Below are 24,332 nucleotides of genomic sequence, written 5' to 3' on the forward strand. Positions count from 1 at the left end.
TAATCAATGTACAAGGATATATTATTTACATAGTTTACATAAGTATATGAGTTGGTACTGTAATAATACAATTAAAAACAACTCAATCACATCACATCGATAACAATTACATTTAATACATCAGTCTAACAATAGGGACATTTATCTATTATTGTGATATTTAACACAAATATTCTCCCTTAAAAATTGTTTACTAAAATAATAGCTTGTTCGTTTCTCTGTATTTTAAAACAAATCTCTAAGTTCATAGGCGCACAAACAGAAGGAAAGTAAAAGACTATTTGAAGTGTACATGAGGTAGTTTTATGCAGGGGTGTAGCCACGGGGGGCCCATCGGGGCCAGGCCCCCCCAAATGACCAGCTTTTAAAACATCATTGTAAGATTAAATTGCTTTAGTCACTTAAAAATAACAAAGTTTACATATAATTTCTTTTGGGTTTGTAGCTGGCCCCCCCTCAAAAACAACGGACCCCTCCTACATAAACCTGCTGGCTACACCCCTGGTTTTATGTAACATCAATTAGCTACATTCAAGTTGATATCCTCACGTGCATTTTTACAATGTAGTTTAGAACTACAAGGAATTATAAACACAGAAATTAAACACTTAAATATGATATCGATTAACTCAATTTGTATCCCATAAATTTTTTACTATATTGTTTTCATTTGTATACCAAACTTTTTTGCTTTTTTAGTTGCTTTACGAGTTGAGCTCCTCTGTGTATGCGCCACTATTTTTACTCCATTTTTTATCAACATCGTAGTATTCTATAAATACAAGGAATGCTCAACGTTGATTGTATATTTTGCTTCTTCCTCATTCGTCCATCATCATGAAGTGCCTCAACAACAATGAAAATATACATATTGTAGGACCTATTTGAATGCGCAGTTCGGAACCTTGGTTTATTCTATTCCACAGATATTGATCCTTTATAAAATATGAAAAATTAGTGAAGTTTTAATAAGGTGTAGTAAGAATAGTTTAACTGAAAAAGTACAGTATTATTTCTGAGTCTGAAGGGTTTCTCAATAAAAAATTACTTTTTTTTTTTTAACATATGTTATACTTTCTATAGATAACTAGTTTTATATCCTAAGAAGCCTATGAAACGGATGCTCTGCCATATAGTACATCCGGAGGTAGTTTAAAATAGTTAACGAGTACTCTTGACGATGGAGGGTAACTAGTGGTGGTTGTAGGGGAAAGTGAATTGCTCTTACGGAAGATAATGTCAACACACCTGTTGTAATGTGAGGGAAAATAATCTAATAATCTCAAGATTATTAGCAGAACGTGTTGAAGGTAGGATTAGTTACCAACGACATACAATCCCTCCCCCTGTATACATTCCCTACCTTCCCTATAGTCCAGATCTGGTCACATTGGGCATTCATTCTATTCCTACTTGGAAGAAACATCTTCATGTTAAACATGTTATCATCAGAGCAAATGATAGAGGCTTTGGAGGCAATGCAGAAGGATCTCTCCAGAAATGGCTTCCAGCATGTCTTTAACGATTTAAAAAAAAAAGCGCTGGTCACAGTTATAGCATCGAATTGAGATTATTTTTAAAGGAGTGAAATAAAATCGTTCAGTTTTACGTCCCACTATAGGCTATAGGAGATGAATGATTAATTAAAGTGAATGAGTGATTATTATAAGATGAATTGATGGAATGTGGATGTGGGAAGAAATGGGAAAACTCCAAGAAAACCCATAGACACGGTGCTGTCCACCACAAGGGACTAATCTAAGTGAGACCATTGCAAATGTGAGAATGCGTAAAGGGACTTCGGGAAGAAGAAGATAATTATTTTGTTGAACATTCTCGCAAACCTTAATGTGCAATTAATTACTATCTACGTAAAAGTAACCGTTTTATGAAATGAGTATCACTAATAGTCTTGTTAATAATTCGTAGAGCTGGCCATCATAAAATAATTTGCTCTTTCCTTTGAAGGCAGAATATAGTGACTTCTTGTGTTTCATATACTCCATAGAAATTCATGATAGGCTATATATGTATATCAGGGGACGTATACATCTTTCTTTCTCCCGAGATACGTTAATAACATACATACATTGAAAAAGATATGACAAGATCATAGAAATTTTAAACTTTTTAAGTAAAATTTGACCTTGATCCCATCGAAATAAAATTCAGGATATGTCACTGAATATTACTTTTCTGAGGTATAGAAAATAGCTTAGTAAAAAGACGTTTAGAGAAAGTTGCTAAGCATAAATGAGTCAAATCACATAGTCATGGATTATCTCATACATAAATGCAAGAACTACATCGTCCTACTTCTCCAAACAGTTGTCTCTGTGAATATATACAACAGAAAGGCACTTTGGTCTCTCACGAGTTATATAAAAGTATTATCTTTAAACCAGAAATCAAACTAAATTGTTTCATTATAAAACTTAGTTCAATCAGGATGGCTTTGACTCTTTGATGTGTACTGTTTTGGCTTCGAGAACTGTCTAATCTAACGATAAATGCTTGAAACTTCCCATGATGTGCTCAAAGTCAAACTTCTTCTTCTTTCCAGGTCTCTTAGATTCAACGGCTTTCACATTTTCTTGTTTCAGAAGCCAAGCTCTTTGCTCGTGGATAATGTCCATCCATCGATCTGAAAGAAAGAACACACGTGTAATTGTATGCAAAACTTCCAAACGGAAGATCCAATTAAAATTTTTAAAAAATCCTGTTCAGCGCAAAGAAGAGAAAGGGGGTTAGGGAAAGATTATTGATCAAGGAATAAAGGTCTCCAAAAAGGAGGTAAATTGTGCTGAAAAGTTATCTCTACTCTAATCTATAAGCAACATTTGACATATTGGGTACTTTCTGAAAGTCCTTTCTTGCTCCAGAGGAAAAATGTGCGCACCTAAAGACCCTAACCCTACTTATGCCAAATTCAATTTCGTTGAGAGTTTTATTTTCTTCAAATGTTTATACAGAGTGTTTCAAAACAACACCGACAACGTTTGAATGATTCCTGACACCAAGATAAGACAAAAAATATAGACCAACCTGGGTGCACAAATGCTTCTTTTCGGAGTTATGGGCTGCCAAAAACATAAAAAATAACTTTAAAGGCCCATAGCTCCAAAACAATGGGATCTACCGTAGTCGGGTCAGGGTTTCACTTAGGAAATAGTATGTGCCCGATCCAAATATCCAAGTTTCACAATCCTGTGGTACTTCCGCAACAATTTTTATAGAGGTAGTTGGTGAGTACTTCAAATTATGTGCCCGTAGCCAAACTCCCTCTATAAAAATTGCTTCGTGAGTACCTTAGGATTTTGAAACATGTATTTTCGGATAGCGCACATATTAGTTCCAAGTAAAGTCTTGACCTACTGCGGTAGGTCCCATAGTTTTGGAGCTATGGACCTTTAAAGTTCATTTTTTCATGTTTTCGGCAGCCTATAACTCTGAAAGGAAGCATTTGTGCACCCAGGTTGGTCTATACTTTTTCTTGAATACACGACAAAACGTACTAGCGACAAAACGTACCACCGACAGAACGTACCACTTACCCTGAGGGCTGCTTGTGAAGGGTTTTCTAAAAACACTAAATAATGACAAGCGACAAAACGTACCACTTGCCTGGAGGGCTACTTGCGAAGAGTCTTCTAATCAGCCATCAAATAATGACAGGCGTCAAAACTTACCACTTGATAGGACGGTATATAAATATATATATATACCGGCCAAAATAAGGTTAAAAATTGAACAGATTGATGGTGAGAAAAGTACCGATGTAAGACCAAGACTAAGACCAAGGGATGCAAGACCAAGACCATGCCTGATTTCCTCATTCTGTCGATACTCCACCAAAAGTTCTACCTCCTAAACTTTCCCCCAATGTCATTTCTTAAAATGGAAGAAGCATCCACTGATTTCTGTGGAAGGAAATACTTGGCGAAGCGCAGATATGGCCGACGATTCAAAATCCACATTCACTATTTCTGGTTTCCACTCCGGAACAGACTGAAGGATGAGTCGAAACAAACGAATAAATATGTCTCTTTATTCTTATTGGACAATAAAGCAAACACTACCGGATTGATGTTGGTTTCTTCATACGAACTGCTAAAATCTGCATGGATACTATAAATCTGAGAAAACTGTTTACTAGAGCACTTGAAAGTACCATTCATGAAAAAATTATTAAAGCGTTTCAAGCTCTCTTTGCCCTTATCACCACATATATATATATATATATATATATATATATATATATATATATATATATATATATATATATATATATATATATATATATATATATATATAATTCTAGTTTCTTCTCCATCGTCAGCTAACAGAAAAGAAGTACCGTCAAGCATCTTGAGTGTTTCTTCTTCTAACACCAATTCTTTACAGTTGTTAGGCTCTTTTGTATTTCCTTGCGACGCACATTTCTGCCTCTGTAGAGTTCTTCTCAGTAGCGAGGAGGCCTATTCCCCCCCTCCCCACGATAACCTTTGGTGAAAGTAAATTTTAATAACCACCACCGACCCTGTTTACAATGTCAGATTTCCTCGAATTAAATGTCTGATATTTCAAGGTCAACTTTTTCCTTGAAGTGGTACGTTTTGTCGCTGATTAAATATCTTAAATGTTTTAATTAGTCCATGACAGGTCGTCAAAAGTGGTACGTTTTGTCGCGAAAATTCAAGTGGTACGTTTTGTCGCTGGTACGTTTTGTCGGGACATCCTTTTTCTTATCTTCGTGTCAGAAATCACTTCCCAAACGTTGTCGGTGTTGTTTTGAAATACCCTGTATAAGTCTGAAGTTGTATGTTTACTTCATTCAATACTTATAATAATATGGCTCTTCATTCTGGTAGAGATTTTTTTTTCGTCATTGCAGATGACATGAACAAGTAGTCTGATTATGGACCCTAGATAAATGTAAACGATCTGTGAAATCATCTGGGATTAATCGAGCAACTGTTAACGTTATCAGCATCGATTCCCTATAAGCCTCTTAGCAAACTTCTATTTTCTAGTTCAATTTCTCCTTGCTTGTAGTTAGGTATAAATTTCAAAATTCTAAGACAAGTTTATATTGTGAAAAGTCATTTACTTCAAAATGTATTTTCTAAGGCTAATAATTTAGGGATATACCATTAGAGAAATAAACAAACAAATATAAACAACTAAGTTAGTTGGGCAAAGTTTCAAATTTGTAAATTTTAAATAAATGAAAGAAAAAACTTACCACCAAGTTCAGGACCTGATAAAGAGCATCCTCCAAGATCGGAAGGTAAAATTTTTCTCGGCAAATGTTTATACAATTTCGTGTAGTCATTGCTGTAAATGTGAATCTGACGGAAAGAAAAACAAAATCATTAAATATTTAACGAAAAGTTGAGAAGTCATATTGGAATATATATATATATATATATATATATATATATATATATATATACACTACTTAACTTAATATTATTTGTATATTCCTGTGTATAATCCAAATTTTAATATCGTTGTTTGACTTTACGTTATTATAAAAATTGAACGCAAAAAAGGTGACATGTGACAAAGTAATATTTTACAGAAAATAACGAGTAAGTTTCGTTTCTCAGTGTGACACTACGGTAGACTTCCAAACTATGCGGATCCAATACTCAAACTTGAAGTTGTACATCCATAACTACTGATTACAATACAGGAATAAAATCACAGATAAAACCTATTCTTCAGATGCTTATTCGTACCAAAAAGTCATCATTCGTTCTCTCTTACTGTTTCTGCTCTATGGAGATTAATATTAAAACCGGATGTGGCATTTTATGCTTATCATTTCCGGTTGCAATAGAGGAAATGAACTCAGAAACGAAATACACTGCTGGTACTGGATCCATATATTGAAAAACTGTTTGTCGCTAACTATTTCTGTTTTATCTACCTCGTAGTCGATGTTGTAAGCGAAAAATCGAAGATTTTTCACCATTTTCGGTTTCTGCAGATTTACAAAAGTCGAGAGAAATCTCATTTTCAGGAAGCTTAAATCTATGTCGAAAACCGTTTCTCGATATCTCTTACCGTTTTCGTTCTATATAATTCAGTATTGAATCCTGAAGTACTATTAAATTTTAACCACTTCCGGTTTCCGTAGAGTGGTGCAGGTGGCGATGATAAATACTCTCTTGAGACGCTGAAATGATTGCAAAGAGTAGTTTGTTGCTATCTGTTACCGTTTTATTATAGTATGGTGATTAAGGTTGAAACCGGAAACGGTTGATTCCACTACTTCGGATTTGACTAGAGTGTTAACAGAGATGGGACCTACTCTTGGGATGCTGAATCGGTTCCATAATAGCGATATGTCTTACCGTTTTTGCTATATGAAAATCAATATCCAAACCGAAAACAGTAAATTTCAACCACTTCCGTTTTTTTTTTAGAACGTTGAAGACAATGATGATATGTTCCCTTAAGGCATTAAATCGATTGCAAAAATAATTATCATTTTTGTTATTACCATTTTTGTTACAACGAAAAACGTTCAAACAGGAAATGGCTAATTTCAACCATTTCGGTTTGAACAAGAGGTTGCAGAAAACCGCTTCTCGACATCTCTTGCTGTTTGTGCTCTCATACCTGTCGACAGACAGACAGATGGATGGACAGTCGGACATGGTCGTTCTAAGACTTCCGACACTTATTTATAGCGTAATTTGGGAATCTAATAATAATGATGAAACAAATCAGTCGCTAGTACAAATTTTGATCTGAAGAAAGACAAAAAAAAAAAAAAAAAAAAAGTTTAATCCTTACTGATATTCTTTCTAATAATAAAATTGTAATTGTAAGGGAAGATAATTTGTTGATCAGTTGTATGTATCCCTGAGAAAGCTGGAAATTATCTACTCATCTTTCATTGTTCACCTTAAGAAACAGTTCTGCTATTGTAGAGGACTCGGCTAAATAACTGCTTCATCGATAATTCATCCGATGAGGTGAAAGGAAAGAAAGACATGTAATTAACTTAATTGCCTTTGTATTCCCATAATGACAGTGTGGCTAAACCAGGACACCCTCTGCTCTAAATTAATTAGTCACATGTGATTAACTTAGTCAGCTACTACGTGCTAATCAGATTCTGAATACACTTCTGATAACCATGTGTTAGTCAAACCCTTAGTATGACGTTAATCCCTTTGTTGACGTATTTAGCGGGGGGGCTTCCGGACTTAAGCCCCCCCTGAAATCTTACTTACTATAGTGAAGTATATGAAATATCTGGCAGAATGTTCACATTTTCAGCAAAGTTCCCCCCCGAAAGTAAGCAAAGCCCCTCCCGAAACAAAATCGTAAATACGCCACTGGTTGTATAATGCAAATTCATTTTTTTTTTAAAGTTGGAGATATTTAATGAGATATGAAGAAGAAATCAGTAAAATTACGTGGCTAATTGCAGTTCTCTTCAAAGAAAACAGAAAAATAATTTCCCATATAACTAAATGCGCTAAAATGATAAGAAGTTACGTACATATTGAGTAATTGTTAAATAAATAAATATTAAAAAGTATTTACTTAAAGGTCAAGGAATTTGTTAACTTTTATAATGTTTAAAATAGTAAGAAAAAAGTTTAAAATATAAAAATATACAAATTGGTTTGTATGTTTAATTCTTACTCGTTTCCTCAACTTCTCCTTCAATAAAGGTTTAGCAAATTGAACAAACTTTGTGACGTAGGTGGGAGATTCTACGATGTGTATTTCCTTCACTCTTCGTGGATAGGCTCCCTTAAATAAAATAAAAACACAAGAAAAAGGTTAACTTTTTAAATCCTCTCAATGCATAATACTTTTGAGTATTCATGTTCATATTTCAATCAAATTATAATCTAAAAAACAATAGTATAATCAGAATATAGTAAACATTATTAAGTGTATAATAAATAAAGAATTAAATGAATCCGTGGTGGCTCTTAATGGGGCGTTTACACTTGGTCGATTTAGTCGCACGACTAAATCGACTCGCTGCATTTGCCACTAAATCGAAGCAACTAGGCCGAATCAGATCAATGGATGTGTTCAATTATTTCAACCACAGAAAATAGAACGTCTTTCAATTCAGTTGCCAGTCGATTAGTCGCCTTTGATCAACAAGCGATTAAGTTGAAGTCCCGTTTACACGGTCGATTAAGTTGAAAGTGACGTCAATTCAACTGAATCGAACGCAAATCGACTAAGTGTAAACGCCCCATAAGAAGAATCACATCGATAAAAATTAAATTTTTATCAGCTAATGTACTAATTGTTTTGTGCAAGAATTAGAACATTAGGCACGCAAGTAAGTGTACAAAAGTTGGCCGTGTCATGAAAAAACATTACCTTGGGTGTTTAAATCCCTCCCTTAATAAAAGTATGTTTAGGTAATTATCCACTGATGATTACATAAATTTTCTTCCGTTAGTTTGAAACGATAAAAGTTTTTTACCTATGGACTTTCCTCAAGAACCGCCACTGCACTGAATACAGAAAACAATCATTACTAAATAATACTGGAGTCTTTCGTATAGATGTAATTGTAAGCAGAAATGAAACCAGGGATACTGAGTTCTAACTTTTGTCTTAGATTTCAACAGTGGCGAATCTAGAAGCTAAAAACTAGGGAAGGAAACAGCCAGAACCTTGACTATGATAAGTATATCATGAGTTTACAATTTTTCATGGGTTCTGCAGAAGTTTCCAACTTCCCGATGGATATTATGGCTAGGTTGGACGTTGACGTTGTGGACCTCAAGTATTGCCTTACACATTGTATAACAAAAAAAAAAAAAAAAAAAAAAAACTGCAACTGAAACTATATCTATTATTAAAAAAAAAATCCAATCAAGAATAAAAAAGGCAACGCTTACTATAAACTTTCAAACATTATATAAAAAATAGTTTCAGTTATTTTTGTCACACAAAAAAGTGGAGGGGTTTATCCGCCACTGAATAGTTTTTAATTTTTTGCCTGTGTAACTTTCCTCAAGAACCGCCACTGCACTGAATAGAAAAAAAAAAAAACAATTATTGCTAAACAACACTGGAGTCTTTCGTATAGATGTAGCTGTGGACAGAAATGAAACGAAGGATACGGAGTTCTAACTCAGTTTCCAAGTCACTGAAGAACCAAATTTTATTTATTTATTTATTTATTTTATGTAGTACCTTCGTATTACTTAATGATGATATTTGCATTAGTTGTTACCCAAACATAGTATTTGGTTCAATTACATTGTCTATCTAAGATTTGTAATAATATACCGGTACACATAGAATGAAACCAAATAGCTTGATTATTGTCAGATATTCTTATATATGATGACAGATAAGTATTTTCTATACTGAACTTCACATGGCTTGAATTTATTTTTCTTTCAAAGTTAATTGGAACTAAAGGGAACAACTGTTTGCAAAACCAATCTGAGACTCGTTCCCACGATTTTAAGTAGTGAATTCCGTCTCTTATAGCTAGTGGTGAACAGGAACGTAAAACTACAATCAATCAAATAAGAGAGAGACTTCACAATAGCCATTTGTCCATCAAGCAAACGTTTGAGTAAGAAAAAAATAAGTTTTCACTACTCTACTATATATATTTATTTATTACTCTAAGTTTATTTATTTATTTATTACTTAAAAAATAGTTAAATTTAGAGTGGTAGTAAATAAATATAGTACATATTGTTTTATTTTCTTCTCAACAGTTTGTTGATGGGCAAATGATTGTTCTAAAAAGTATCTCTCTGTCTCTCTCATTTGATTGATTGAAGTTTTTGGACCCTTTTCACCACCGGTTATGTGAGACAAAATCCACTACTTAAAGTGAGATCCGAAAAAAAAAAAAAAAACTAATCGACTTCTTATTCGAGTAATTGTTAACTTTCGCCTATACTATTTGTGCAATACTATCCAATTTAAGATTTTGGATACACCACGAAAAGTGTTTTCCATAGAAGGAAAAGAATTTTCAATAATCATCCCAAATAGTGCGTTTAATACGTTAAATTTCTTGTGCAGCGTTTCTTGAGTTACATACTATACGGCCTTTTCATAAATGTACCACGCAGCTATCTGTAAAGCAAAATTCGTACACCATGCTTTCGAAGGTTATTTTCCTACACATTGAGAATTTCGCAACTCAAAGATCAAGCTAGTTTCGTCTACCTTAGCGAGGACGTTTTATTTGTTTCTGTGAGTAGCATTACCTTTCGGAAGTTGTAATTAAGAAGAGTAAAACACCTTGGTGGACGTGATTTATTTTTATGTTAATTTCCACCGTCACTCCTTTCTGAAGAGCTACATTATAAAATATAATATTAACTGTCATTTATTAATATCAATGATTTACTAATATCGATTTTTTTTCTTAGACTTAAATAGAATCATTATGTGGTGCAAGGATAACGGTATGAGTATAAATTGTCTGAAAACTAAGTGCATGACCTACAGTAACAAATCGCAATACTATGTAAGTCAATACGAAATACAAGGTACTGTAATACAGAAAGTTGACACAATAAAGGATTTAGGTGTAACATTTGACAGGTCACTAAGCTTTGGTGATCATATACAAAATGTATGTAATGAAGCAAGAAAAATAATTGGTTACCTGTTTAATCAATGGCCTGCTTTCTGTCAATCAAATACATATGTACTCTTATATAAATTACTGGTAAGGTCGAAACTAGAATATGCATCAGTGACTTGGAACAGCCTAACAAAAACTCTCGTAAACAAACTCGAGATGGTGCAAAAGTGTTTTATTAGAATACTTTGTTTTAAGTTAGGACTTGACTATTATTCTAGCACGTATGAACATTGGATAACGTATTTTAATTTGGAACGACTGGCTGACAGGAGAAAATTGATTGAATCTGTATTTGTAGGAAAGTTACTTGACAACCAATATACCTCAGACTATATTTTTAAAAATGTTGATTTTAAAGTTCCAACATATGGTACAAGGGCAAAAATTTTATTGCAACCGCATAATAGAAAACATATTTTAATCTGTAGGATTTTAGAAAGCTATAATGAATGCATATCTTAAAATATGACTTTGTTTTAGAATTTTAAATATAACTTAGTAGTTTTTATTTTTATTTTATTTTATTTTTTACTTTTAATTTTTGACACTTCTTTGTTTTAATAATTGACGTACACTACACTGTCAATGTTTTTATTATTAATAATTTATGATATAGATGTAATCATAATTTTATCACTAGTACTATATATTCATTGCTAAAATAATGTAGAATAAGACAAAGTGCTGTATTTTTGCTGTATTTTAGCTGTTCTCAGCACGTAAAATAAAGTTTATTATTATTATTATTATTATTATTATTATTATTATTATTATTATTATTATTATTATTATTATTATTCCTAATGGGACGAAGTTTGAAAATATATCGCACCGCACGAAGAAAATTTATCCTATATTTCGATCTCTTTGTAATAAGCAATCACTTTTTAAAATTATATTATAGATTGGAAGATACACGAATTTTCGGGGTAATTTTCGCTTCGGAAAGATACAAGGAAATTTCAGAGAATTAAAAAAAAAAGACTTATAGTAAATGTCGCCAGCTTCCTCTTCTGCTGTAATTGCTAGTATTATGAAACATTTTAAAAATAACCCTTGGTATAAACAATAGATCTATATTTAAAAAAAAAACAATTCATTAGATAGTAACAGAGAAAAAAGTATTACATGACGTGAAACAGTTAATTTTTTTTTCTCTCTTCAGCGTAACTGATGCAAATTTATTTAATCATATCCTCTTTTCATTTATTTATATATTTATTAAACAATATATTGAATGTATGTGTTGAAAAGGCGTGAGTTCACATTTTATTTTCTTCGACGTTTACAAAGGAACTGTTAACCATGTAAGGTGTAATCAGAGAACTTCGAAAATCTCCCTATCTAATAACTCTCTGAACCTAAAATTCCATAGTATTTCCAATCTTCTTACATCATTAGAAACTTTTGCATGTGGTGGCAAATACTAATATCGGATAAATGTAATGATACACAATTTATAAGTATCTTAGTAATAGAAAAGAAGGATAGCATTCGACATGCAGAGAATGTATGCCCGTCTTTTTAATTTTTGTTTCGTCTTGTTTTATCTATTTGATTATTTATTACAATTTGCAGGATTTATTGTCAATAGTTTTCAATTTTCCCAATTTCAGCAATCCCAGTGTCGTGAGAAAATTGAGAAAAGAAAAATTTTGTCCTTAAATTCCTTAAATGTCTTCCAACCTGTACGTCCTTCGGTATTTAAACTTACATTATTTAAGATTTTTATAGTTATAGAAGTTTATCTTAATATAAATACAATGTTGAACGATTTACATCTTTGAGATGATTATAGCTAGTGAATGCAGTGGTAGAAAGAGAACTACATCTACTATTTCAATGAAGACAGAGACTTGTAATATTTATTCTTTCATATCTTCCCATTCTTATGCTATACATGCTTTGAAACACATATAAATGCAAACAAATCAAAATATATAAAACTTGAAAATTCCAAAAGGACCAATAAGGAAGGGGATTTAAATATGAATGACTGTACAATAGAAAGAATAAGAAAGTTTATTGTACCTTGGTACGACAATCACCTAAGACAATAAAACAGCAGAGTAGATACAAGAAAGAATAACAAACGGAAATAAGTGTTATTACGCGTTACAGAACATATTCAAATCTAGGAACGTCAGCAGAAAAAACAAAATTTAGCCTGTACAATACGATATTAAAACCAATAGTCATATATGGTTCGGAAAGTTGGGTAATGACCACAATAGAGGAGGAATGGTTACTGAGACGGTAAAGATAAATCCTGCGAAAATTATACGGACTAATAAGAGAGAATAACACGTGGCGCATAAGAACAAATGTAGAATTACAAGATCAATACGTCCAGCCAAATATAATTTTAAAAAATCAAACAAGGAAGATTAAGATGAGCAGAACATGTATCGGTAGAGCGTATGCACGAAAGTAGAACGGCTAGGAAAATGTTCGTTGGGAAACCAGACAATCGAAAGAAAAGAGGCAGGCCCAGAAAAAGATGGACAGGCGATCTAGAAGAGGATGTAAAGAAATTAGGAGTCAGAGGCTGGAGAAGAAAAATACAGAACCAAGAAGAATGGAGGAGAGTGGTTAGGGAAGCCAAGGTTCTTCAAGGACTGTAGCGCCGATCAGTAAGTAAGTACGTATAATTTGAAAGAGTAATTTGTTTCATAGAATATAAGGTATAAAAAACATCTTTGTACAGTATTTACTGCGTAACTCAGTGATTATCAACCAGTGTGTTGCACAGTCCCGTACAGTGTATCGCGAAATCTTAAATTCAAAAATCATGAAATATTTAATAAATAGTTAAAATCAATTTTGAGACAGACTGTACCAGTGAATTCCTCCACTGGTACTTAAAATGTTCAGTACTACATACAGTCACTATGTACTTTATAGAAACTTATATTCTTACACTATTTTAATTGCATTATTATTAATAATTAAAAGAAACAAGGGGTTGCGCTGTCGTAGGCATTCAGTAAAGTGTCCTCAGTGAAAAAGGTTGGCTACCACTATGTAAGTTGCAGCTATTTAAATTGATTGAAATGAACCCCATGCTGCTACAAGGAATTTAAAAAGTATGAATAATATGCATTTCTAATAACACATTCCTGGAACACTAGTGTTCACCACTAGTCGAATTGGATCATTCGCATGGTTTATGTATAGATTTGCTTTAGGCATAGACCTATTACTGACAGATGACGAGAAGAACCCTAAAACAGGGGAAGCGGGGAAAGGTCAACGACACGGTCAAGTCCATTTTCGGTTTTTGAGGTGTGGTCTATACTTAGATGTCGTCTGCTACTCCGGGTAAAGTTATATGTGTGTTATTCCGTGGTGTCATTTGAAACCCCGTGCGAAAAGTACGCGAGCCCATATCTACGTCATACTACTTCTGCTAGGGTTCTTCTCGTCATCTGTCCACTGTACTTCAATATATTAATAGTAGACCTCGTTTCTAAATTTTCAACAGCGCATATTAATTTTTCGTATCTTAATTTATTACCTGTATGTCATACTGACCATATCGGTCCAATTCGATCACTTGTATTAACTGTAGGGAAATGAAGTGGTTGGCAATGAGAAACTTAACTTTTTAACGCCAAGTATGTGATGTTTAAAAGAAGAAGAAGAACTATGTTAGCATGTTGTTTATGGATAATTAAGAATGTAATGGCTAATAAGTTAAGGTGTTAGGAGCAGAGTAATTTATGATGGAATAAATGATCTTCAATTTAAGAGAGAGTTTAGTGCTTGTAGAAATGTTATTTGGTAATAATTAAACGTGTGATATGATCAAAGATTGAATTGTAATTACAGATATACAATTTAGTAATTCTTCATTGTACAAGTTAAGCCTAACCCGCACTGTAGTTGAATTTTCATCATTATCATTAACTAGAACAAAATATATAGTTTTGTTTTATTCAAAACATTGCAAGGAACGATATAATAGATCGAATTAGTATCATTGCAGGGATTACAACATGTTCTTTATTTTAAAAAAAAAAAAGACATGAATGGAACGAAGTTCGAAGAAAGTTAGATGGACACTGATAAATCTATCTATCTATCCATCTATATTTATGAGAGATGCATACAACGAAGACAAATTAATAACGATGATGAAATGATTGATGAATGTACACTACTCTATAGTTCTTCACATAAGTTAATTGAAAGCCAGAAATTTACCTGAATGCACGCCAGAAATTTCTTCATTTGTGATAACGTTAATTTTGTAATATGCCCGAGTTTCACTCCTCTCATATAAAAGATAACAATATCTCCTGCTCTCTTCCCCTCAGTCAATAGAGAAACGTCAATACTCATAAAAACGTGTTTAGCCGCGACATCGAAGTCAAAATGGTCCGGGTCAAAATCCTTCAGTCCTGCTACTGTCACTTGGTAGCCCTGTGGAGTTAACTCTGGCAAAGGACCTGCAAATCTGAAAGCAGAAAAAAAAATAACATATTTGGTTGAAATTGTAAATATTAACAATATTGTAGTACAGTAAAAAATGGAGACCTTTTTAATATAATTTATGTAATTTATTTTTGAGATGATGGAACACTATGCTTCCTTGCAGTATGTATATTACAAATATAGCACTTTTCTCTTTGTGTTATAAAATTTGAATGAATGAACAATAGAATAATCAATATTACAACGAGAGCTTACAAAGTAACGGTAGAATTTTACAAATAGTTAGGAAGAAATTTGTTACAATGACTAATTATATTTATGCTTCAATACTTTGACGAAAATTACTCTTTCGTTCACATTCAACTCTGGGTGTTACATGGTTAGCATATCTGTTTTCAACGTCACCGTTGTTTACTTTCCTCACAACATAGTTTTGTATTTGTTTATTCAAGAAGCCCAACATTTGACCTTAAATCTCTACCAAGAGTCGAATTCTAAAACCATGGGCTCTGAATGTAGTGGTTGGCCCACGCGGAAAGAAGTGTTACTCATGAAATACTAGAGTAGATTGCTACTTTAACACCAAAGCATGGGAGGGCTAAACATAACTAACTTACTTTAACCGGAATACTGCACGTTGTAGTTGTGGAGAGAACTACGTAGAATAAAAATAAAATCTTAAAACACTTATATTAATAATCTGTGATATTGTTTTTATATATGTCGTTTATATTATACTTGGAGAGAACGATCCATTGAAGTTTTACTATATTTTCTATGAGTACATTGAACCTGTCTGGAACACACCACTCTATCTGGATTACTCATTTTTTTTTACTGCACTGCCGGGTTCAATGATAGAGAACTGCTGAACCGAACCTAGGAAGTTACTTCGGAACAAAATACAGAAGACAGTGAAATAAAAGATTATTCTATTAAACCTATGACCGACGTTTTATCAATTCTTAGTGATTTTTTTTTTAAATTAGAACTATCATAAGGACAAGTGGAGGGCCTGCCATGAACAGGAGAAAACGTATGTACTGGAAAACTCTCTGAGTATGATATGACTTCTACCCTAGGCCATTAGATATATTTGTTATCAAGAGGGAAATAAATTTGTGCGAAAAAAGTATGAACTTAGATATGTTCTTTCAATTCAATCAAATATTACTTTCATTAGTGCATCCCCAATGCTCACTAATGTTGCATAAATCTTGTTACGATCGCAAATAAGTGTAGTGGAGATGCTAGGTAGTGGTTTGATTTAGGCCACAAGGATAAATCTGATGTATTGTTGAGTAGGAATTCAAAATAACTTTCACATGACAAGGAACATGAATCATTACTACTCCAGGGTTGGTATGGATTTTAGTAGGAACAGTTGCTTTCGTGTTATTGGGATAAATAAAAAAAAAAAAAGATTGGACGGAGGCGGATGAATAATCACATAAAAATTGATCTAGCTGGATAACATCAGTAAGATGGGATTCATGACAGGTGTAGGAGCAAGCCTTTAAAGTGTTAGCCACAGATTTATGTAGCATAATACAATTGACTAAGACAATACGAATAACCATCATGGCTAGTCACAGTAGACGGAAGTGTTCTGGATGAATTTGACAATGTTGCAAGTCTGATCCTGTAATTATCTAATCCTATGAATGTATTATCAGCTGACAAGGCAGGGTCTTAAAAAATGCGGCAAGTCATATTGTCATATGAAAAGGATATGGTAAGACAGAGTATAATTTGTAACCAGCATTTACCTGTACATATATATACCTGTAAATTTGTCTTCATCGGACACAGATACTAATAATGATATATAGCCGAAACTATAACACAAATTATAAATGTTAAATATTTGCTTTAGTCAGATTACCAATGTGGACAGGGATTTCACAACCAGGGTACTATGGAAGAAAGCAAGAAGCTAAAATCACCTAGTTATAATATAATTATCTTTATCATGGAAAAGTTTCGTGGATAACTAGGTATTTCATTTCACCCAAAATCTTTGCGTTATAATTATTGATATTAACTATGGCCTGAGAATAAATTAAATAACATACTCCACGGCTCTCATTTTCTTAGTATCCTCATTGAGTGGGTCCCTGTTACTAAAATATTCAGGAATTGTGGCTCTCAGAGTGAAGTAATTGTCCAACTTCTTCTTCGTCCTTTCCACACTATATTTGCAGCCACGGAAGAAATTCAGGAGAAATTTGTCGTCTGAAATAAAAAAGACTAATTAGAGACTGCATAAAAATCATATTTTCTTAAGTCAGTTCAAGAAATATACTCTATTATATTTGTCTGTCATGTTTTAAAATGTTTTATCCGAGGAGATCAACTGTGACTAACTTAATTAATTTTACTCAGTACCTCTCTGATTCACTTGATAGCAAGCATAATGTAGATGCCAGCTATACAGATTTCATTATAAAGTATTCGACAAATTAAATCATGATATATTGCTTAAAAAGTTATCAGGTTTTGTTTTTTCAGATAACCTTTTAATGTTAATTTCATCTTACTTGAAAGATCATGATATTTAATCAAGTCATATCCCAGTTGTACGAAGTTAATTCTGGCATACTCCAGGGATCAAAACTTGGACCTCTGTTCTTTTTGTTTATTAATAACCTGCCGACAATAATAAACCATTCTAAATGTTTGATGTTTGCGAACGATATGAAAATGTATAAAGAAATAAAGACCTGCAATAATGCTTTGCAATTGCAGGAGGATCGGCATGAGTGTTTCTAAATAATCTATACTTTAATGTAAGGAAAATCTTAACTATATTTTTTTTTCTAGAAAACATAATCTACTTCGCTTTAAGTGTACGCTGAACAAAGAAGCTATACAAAGAATGAAACAAATAAGTGATCTGGGAATAAAGTTAGACAACAAATTGTATTTTAATACATATATTTTTAAAATAGTTAATAACGGATACAAATCATTGGAATTTTAAATAAAAAAATACGAAGGAATATATGAATATGCAAGCACTAATTGTTTTATTCAATAGTCTCATTCGTAGTAAATTGGAATATGCATCTATAATTTGGACACCTTTTTTATTTGTATATCAATAGGAAAATTGAAAAAATACAAAATAATTTTTGGGATAAGACATATAAAACATTATCATATAAAGAAAATGTATCATATTCAACCTTGCTTTAAAAAATGACTTCAATATCGTTATGTGATAGGAGGCAATTTATTGAACTTTATTCCTCTGTGTCTGTGAATGAAATTATGGATAATTAAAAAAAACTTTTGTATTTTAATATCGACAAGAAATTTTTACGAACGAGACCTCCATTTTACTATAAAAAATCACATTCAGAAGCTCATTCAAATTCCTCTGTGAAAGATATAATAATAACATTCTAAAAATAAATGCTGATGTAGTTTTTACAATGCCGTTTTTTTTTTTTTTTCATGTGTCTGAACACAATAAGGGAAGCTATGAAATTCGCTGAAATTTAATGAAGCAAGTAAAATATTAAAGTTACGATCCATTTGAATACGTAATGATATTGCTTCATAATATGTTCTAGCAGGGAATTTCTGGCTATTACAGGGAAGTACAATATGTCAACTGTACTGTATTCGGGTTTTAAATTTATATGAATTTTTACGTTCACTATTTATGATTCGTCAGTTTGTTATTATTATTTTATTTAGTTTTATAATAGTTTTCTGTTCTTGGGAATACATATATGTATTACTTTTGCTTTGTTTAAATCTACCTATTTTCGCTTTCTATTTATGAAATCATCTTTACATTTTACTCTTTGCAAGCCTATTTTGTAATTGGGGCTTAAGCTCTGTAATAAGTGGAAACAAATAAATTCATTAGCGTTAGATGTTTGAAAGTATCTGCAAATAACTTGAAGAAAAAGAAAAAAATGAAACTTTTCTTAACTTCTCCATGAACAGATATTTGCAATCAATACTTCAGTAAGACCACTGCTTGATTTAACAGACTAATTATATTGTGTTACCAGTAGGCAAAGACAAACATCAATCTGCTAACAGTGTGGGACATGAAACTATAAATTTCATTTTATTTTAATGTGTCAGGGCACGCCATTTGGAAATAGGTACAGTATAGCAATATTGGGTGAGATCAGAGGCGTCATTTGGGGAAGGCAGGGAGTAATTGCCCCTTCATGGGTTTGAGAAACATATCATTTTTAATAAATTATCTACTAATGTACTAATTAAAAATCGTGAATCTATTATGTTGGTGTAGTCTTGCAATTCCCCGTTGGCAAATTCTGAAATGACGCTATTGGACGATATCAATACACAATAGAAGTCTGCATTTTATTTATCGCTTGCGCTCAACTTGTACTACCTTCAAAAAAAAAAAAAATTAGATTATATAGTTTATTTATATTCGCAGTTAACGTTGTGAACCTTGATGCAACTAACTATTCTTTGGAAGTCCATCTGGTCCCACACCAAAATGCTAGTCATGGTGTGAAATGAAAATGAAAAATGAAATCTTAAAGTTTTACGTCCCAGAGTTATGTCGACTAGGCTAAAGGAGACGGTGATGATGAGAAATGAATGGAATGGTGGAATGAAGAAAATGTAAGAAAACGGGAGAACCCTGAGAAAACCCACGCACAGTGTAGTTATAGTACAGCTATAAGTTTGAAATTATTGAAATGGGAAAGGGCCAATGGAAGATGTTTGGTGCATCCAACAATAAGAAACATATTATTATTTTACGCAGAGATGAGTAAAATATCTGAATTTTTAAATTAATTTTTAAAAATAAAATTGCAAAAATTTCATATCAATTTTTGAATCAATTAGTCTATCTACAACATTCTGTTTCAGAGGAGAAAAACAATTTAGAGTGGGCACTGGCCTCTCTAGTCCCTTGCTGGATATGAGCCAGAAAACAATTAAACCTAATTTCTTTTAATGAGTCATAAAAATAAAGAGATTACTATTTATATTATCTTTGGAAAACAAAAATGAAATGAAATATTTCAGTTTCAGGTCCCACGATTATGCCGGCTAGGCTAAAGGAGACGGTGATAATGAAAGATGAAAGCAATGGTGGAATGAATAAAGTGGAAGGAAACGAAAGAATCCCGAGAAAACCCACGAACACGGTGTTTGTCCACTACAAAGCCCGCTTGGCACGAGCTGGAATCGAAGCAGGGACTCTATGCACCAGAAGTGAACGCTTTACCACTGAACCACCGTGAAATCAAAAATGTTTTTATATAATGTTATAGTGTCAATTGTGGCACAACATAAATATAGACAGTCCTGGGTCATTTTAGTAGTAGATAGGCAAAATTATTTAAATTTTATAAGTTTAGCAATCCTATTAAGAAGTATAATAGCTGGTATAACCTCAGCTATGTAATATCGCTCATTGGTTCCTTCTGAATACTTTTCATTGTATATATATATATATATATATATATATATATATATTATCGACTGCATCTTAATACTTCGTTCCGAAGACGAAAGTATCCACTTCAATCATTATGAAACAAAATATTTATTTTAATATTTGTTCTATGATAAACTTTATTAGTTATGTAACATCTTGTCACAAAAGACCACTATGTTTGCTTTCCCTTTCTATGTAATTAAGACTAAATAAACATAACAAGAATAATTAGGTTAAGATGTGTTTAATAAGCAAAAATAATATATTGTGCTTATAGCTTATTAGTATAAATAAATACTTTCTAAGTTTACTATCTTTACTTTTTATTATCCAATACTTCATTGCATCACACTTCCTTTTAATTCTGTCGTAAATTTCTGAACAACTATATGTCAGCTATATACCGTACTTAACAACTTTATTTTCAATAACATAAATACGAAAAATAAAATTAAATCAAAATTTCATTAATGCAGGATATTCTACTTGCAGTAATCTGATGATAAGTTTTTATTAATTGTTCCTATTGACATTCTTTAGCAGATAGATAAACAAAATGCTTTATAATTCAAATATTTTATGCATATGTACAAATAACACCTATACACACATTTAATGATACTTCTACTATTGGGCCTATTGTCGTATTTCGAGTTCAAAAGTATTTTCTTTCGAAAGTCTTACTACCAGGGGCGGATCAAGGTCGGTCAACCCGGGTGACTGCCCGAGGCTCCACAGTCAGGGGGCACCAAAACGCGTAACATTTCAGTATTTACAAAATAATCATAGAAGCTTCAAGAAATATATTTCTATATTTTGTAAAACAGCCACATATTTCTTGTTGGTAACATTTTGAAAATAAAATATATCACGACGTGTCAATAATAAGCAATAATGACAGTAATAGTGGAATTTAACATTTGTAAATTATTCATTGTAGCTTTGGAAAAATCAAGATTACTAATAAAACTCAACTGAGCAAAGCAGTATATATATTTTAAGAGTATATATACTGCTTTGGTCAGTTGGAGTTTTATTAGTAATTTAACATTACATTTAGTTTTTCTTAAGTTTTATTATGCTATTAATTATCACGCCTGAGGTCAAAGGTTGCAAAATTAGGAAAACAATTTGAGTAAATTATTTTAAATTTTAAAGTAATGTTTTTATGGAAGAAAAAGATTGGACTCTTTCTCATAAAGTTCCCTAAATTTACTTTGATATCTTACTTACTTATCAAACTTACGAAAGTTAGAGAATTTCTAATACTTAATAAAACCTGACCTGTTCTTAAGCTTTAGTCTTGAGGTACGTTTTATGAACGCTATGGACTTCAACTACTAGGACCTACATAAAAAGAGTTGTTTATATTGCTGTGCGTAAAACACGTTCAGCATATGTGAAATGTATATATTGATATTTCACGTTATTAGAATAGATTGTTACATAGTCGGATATAGATATCAAGGGTATAGAAGCAAAACTTGCTAAATCCATTTTTCAGTTTTGTCAGAAGATTAAAAAAAAATGACTCCCTTATGTTTCAGAATTGCTGAACAATTGTTTATCTTTAGTGGTAGATTTCACTCATCTGCATTAATTAGTGACCACCAAACAAATTGTTCAACAATTCAGAAACATAAGAGAGTCACTTTTGTTTCGTCTCTTGACAAAATTGAAAAATGGATTTAACAAGTTTTGCTTCTATACCCTTGATATGGTAGAATGACTCCTGATGTTATTGATATAACAAAAAAAATTGCAATATAGCAGTAATCATGTCACCATTAGTAGTATTCAATAAATTCTGTTCGATATTGCCTTTGTTTATATATATCGGTACATATATAATAATAAACACAAGGTATAATAAACACAAAAGGATAATGTAATGAGTTGATTTTGAGATTAACGTTCCATTCAGCAGCGAGGCTATATGAGAAGTGGACCTACTGATTAATGTGGAATTCGAACCACATGAGCTCCCACCGGGAATCGAACCAGTCTCCCACGTCGAAAGTGGGTACGCTAACCACTTAGCCACGAAGGAGCTCACAATGTAGTTGATACCATATGTATATTTTTAAGTAGGCCTACTAAATATACCTATATCATGTATTTGAGTATTATTTTTTTCTTTTTGAAAAATAGGTTTAAAATGTTAAAATCAATGTAATATAATGTAAAATATACGCTAGGACTAGGGGCTCGCCAAAAAGCCACTTTGCTAGACTGAAAATTTTGTCTTGGTCCGCCCCTGCTTACTACGCCTTTCAGTTATGTAATTGAACTGGGGTCGTGATACAAAAATATTTTAGAAACTTCGGTTTCCTTTTTCTCAAATACACAGTATATGCTAGGCATTCTATAAGACAATTCAGTATTACCTACTCATCCACTAGCAAACTTTTCTAGTTGCGTGTTATGCCGTAAAAGCCATATTTTCTTTCTTTCTTTTTTTCTTTTTAAGTAATGTAGATAGTGATGTCTAAGAGGCAAGAAGTACATTTTTAAATTTGGGACGAAAAAAAATCACGAGTCTTGTGGGAAACACTAGTTCACCCAAGTTTTAGATCTGAGAGACTGTTTACGTGTTACATGCTTCAAAGCATAAAAACTATAAATTGATAATGTGATTGTACGAACATAACGAAGAGAATTTATCAATGTTTAAAGATACATAATATATTCAATAATAAATAACTTATAATTTATATGATGATGATATTATATCACATCTTTCATAGACTTCTCGTGACACGGAACGATTCTTATAACTTTCACATGAAATTAAGGGTATAAATTTTGTACAGAAATCTACAAAACGAGACGAAATATCGAGACGAGATGAGACAAACTAGGTGAGACTAGATTTTCGGAAAATTTATGAGACGAGACAAGAAAATCTTATTTTTCGTCTCGTCTCGTCTCTTGGTCACTATTAAATACAGATGACGCATCCTGCTGCTTCAGATTATAATGAATTTTGAAAGGAAAAAAAAAAGAACACTATTTTTGCTATCCCAGCTTACTTTTGATCTACTAAATGTACGAGATGTATTCAACAACCTGAGAATCATTTTCGGGAATTCCGAATTCTTCGAAGACACTATCTAACCTGTGTCGTTTAGCCTATCTAAGAAGAGATGAGATGACTGAGCATATCATGAGGCATGGAGGAATCATGCTATTTTTGTGGCTATAGAGGAAATTGCAGAGGAAAAATACACAAAGGAAGGCCACGATTATACTAAACCGATCAAATGCACAATGTTTTGCTAAGTAGAATGTACTATGAGAAAACACAAGGGGGTAGGGTCTAATACTTCAGTGAAGTACTTAAAAAAATATGACGTCTAGATTTTCAAATAAATATTACATATTCATTACACATTTTGCTTCCTCTCCCGCCCCGCCCCAAATAAAAAAACTAGCTACATTACTGTTATCAACAACTACATGAACTTGGGGAGAAATAAGAAGAACTGTATTGAAGAATCATTGAATTTACCGTATGTGAGGGGCCGCGGGTCTAGGTGGTAGAGCGTTCGCCTCTGGTGCATGGGGTCCTTGGTTCGATCCCAGCTCGTGACAAGTGAACCTTGTGGTGAGCAAACACCGTGTGCGTGGGTTTTCTCGAAGTTCTCCCGTTTCCTCCCACTTTCTTCATTCTACCATTTCGTTCATTTTTCATAATCACCGTCTCCTTTAGCCTAGCCGGGATAACCATGGGACGTAAAATTTAAAGATTTCATTTCATTTTATTTTTCTACCGTATTACTGTATAATGTATATGCATAGTTAAGTCTTTTAAAAGTTGCTGAAACGAAA

At 32.6% G+C, this 24,332-nt stretch overlaps 1 protein-coding gene across 2 annotated transcripts in view; it reads right to left on the reverse strand.

The window, feature by feature from the left end:
• Window positions 1-60: 60 nt before the first annotated feature.
• The window catches only part of LOC145693050 (alpha-tocopherol transfer protein-like), a 137,759-nt gene continuing 113,487 nt past the window's right edge, over window positions 61-24,332 (reverse strand). For both annotated transcript variants that reach the window (XM_081768718.1, XM_081768717.1), the window contains exons 3-7: window positions 17,131-17,290; window positions 14,825-15,077; window positions 7,669-7,779; window positions 5,246-5,351; window positions 61-2,644 (exon numbers count right to left, since the gene is read on the reverse strand). In XM_081768718.1, coding sequence (XP_081624844.1) covers window positions 2,496-2,644; window positions 5,246-5,351; window positions 7,669-7,779; window positions 14,825-15,077; window positions 17,131-17,290 — 779 coding nt within the window. In that variant the 3' untranslated portion in view covers window positions 61-2,495. The remainder of the gene's footprint in view (window positions 2,645-5,245; window positions 5,352-7,668; window positions 7,780-14,824; window positions 15,078-17,130; window positions 17,291-24,332) is intronic.

Source organism: Thermobia domestica, chromosome 8 (assembly GCF_964235325.1).
Source record: "Thermobia domestica chromosome 8, izTheDome1.hap1.1, whole genome shotgun sequence".
Taxonomy (NCBI): domain Eukaryota; kingdom Metazoa; phylum Arthropoda; class Insecta; order Zygentoma; family Lepismatidae; genus Thermobia; species Thermobia domestica.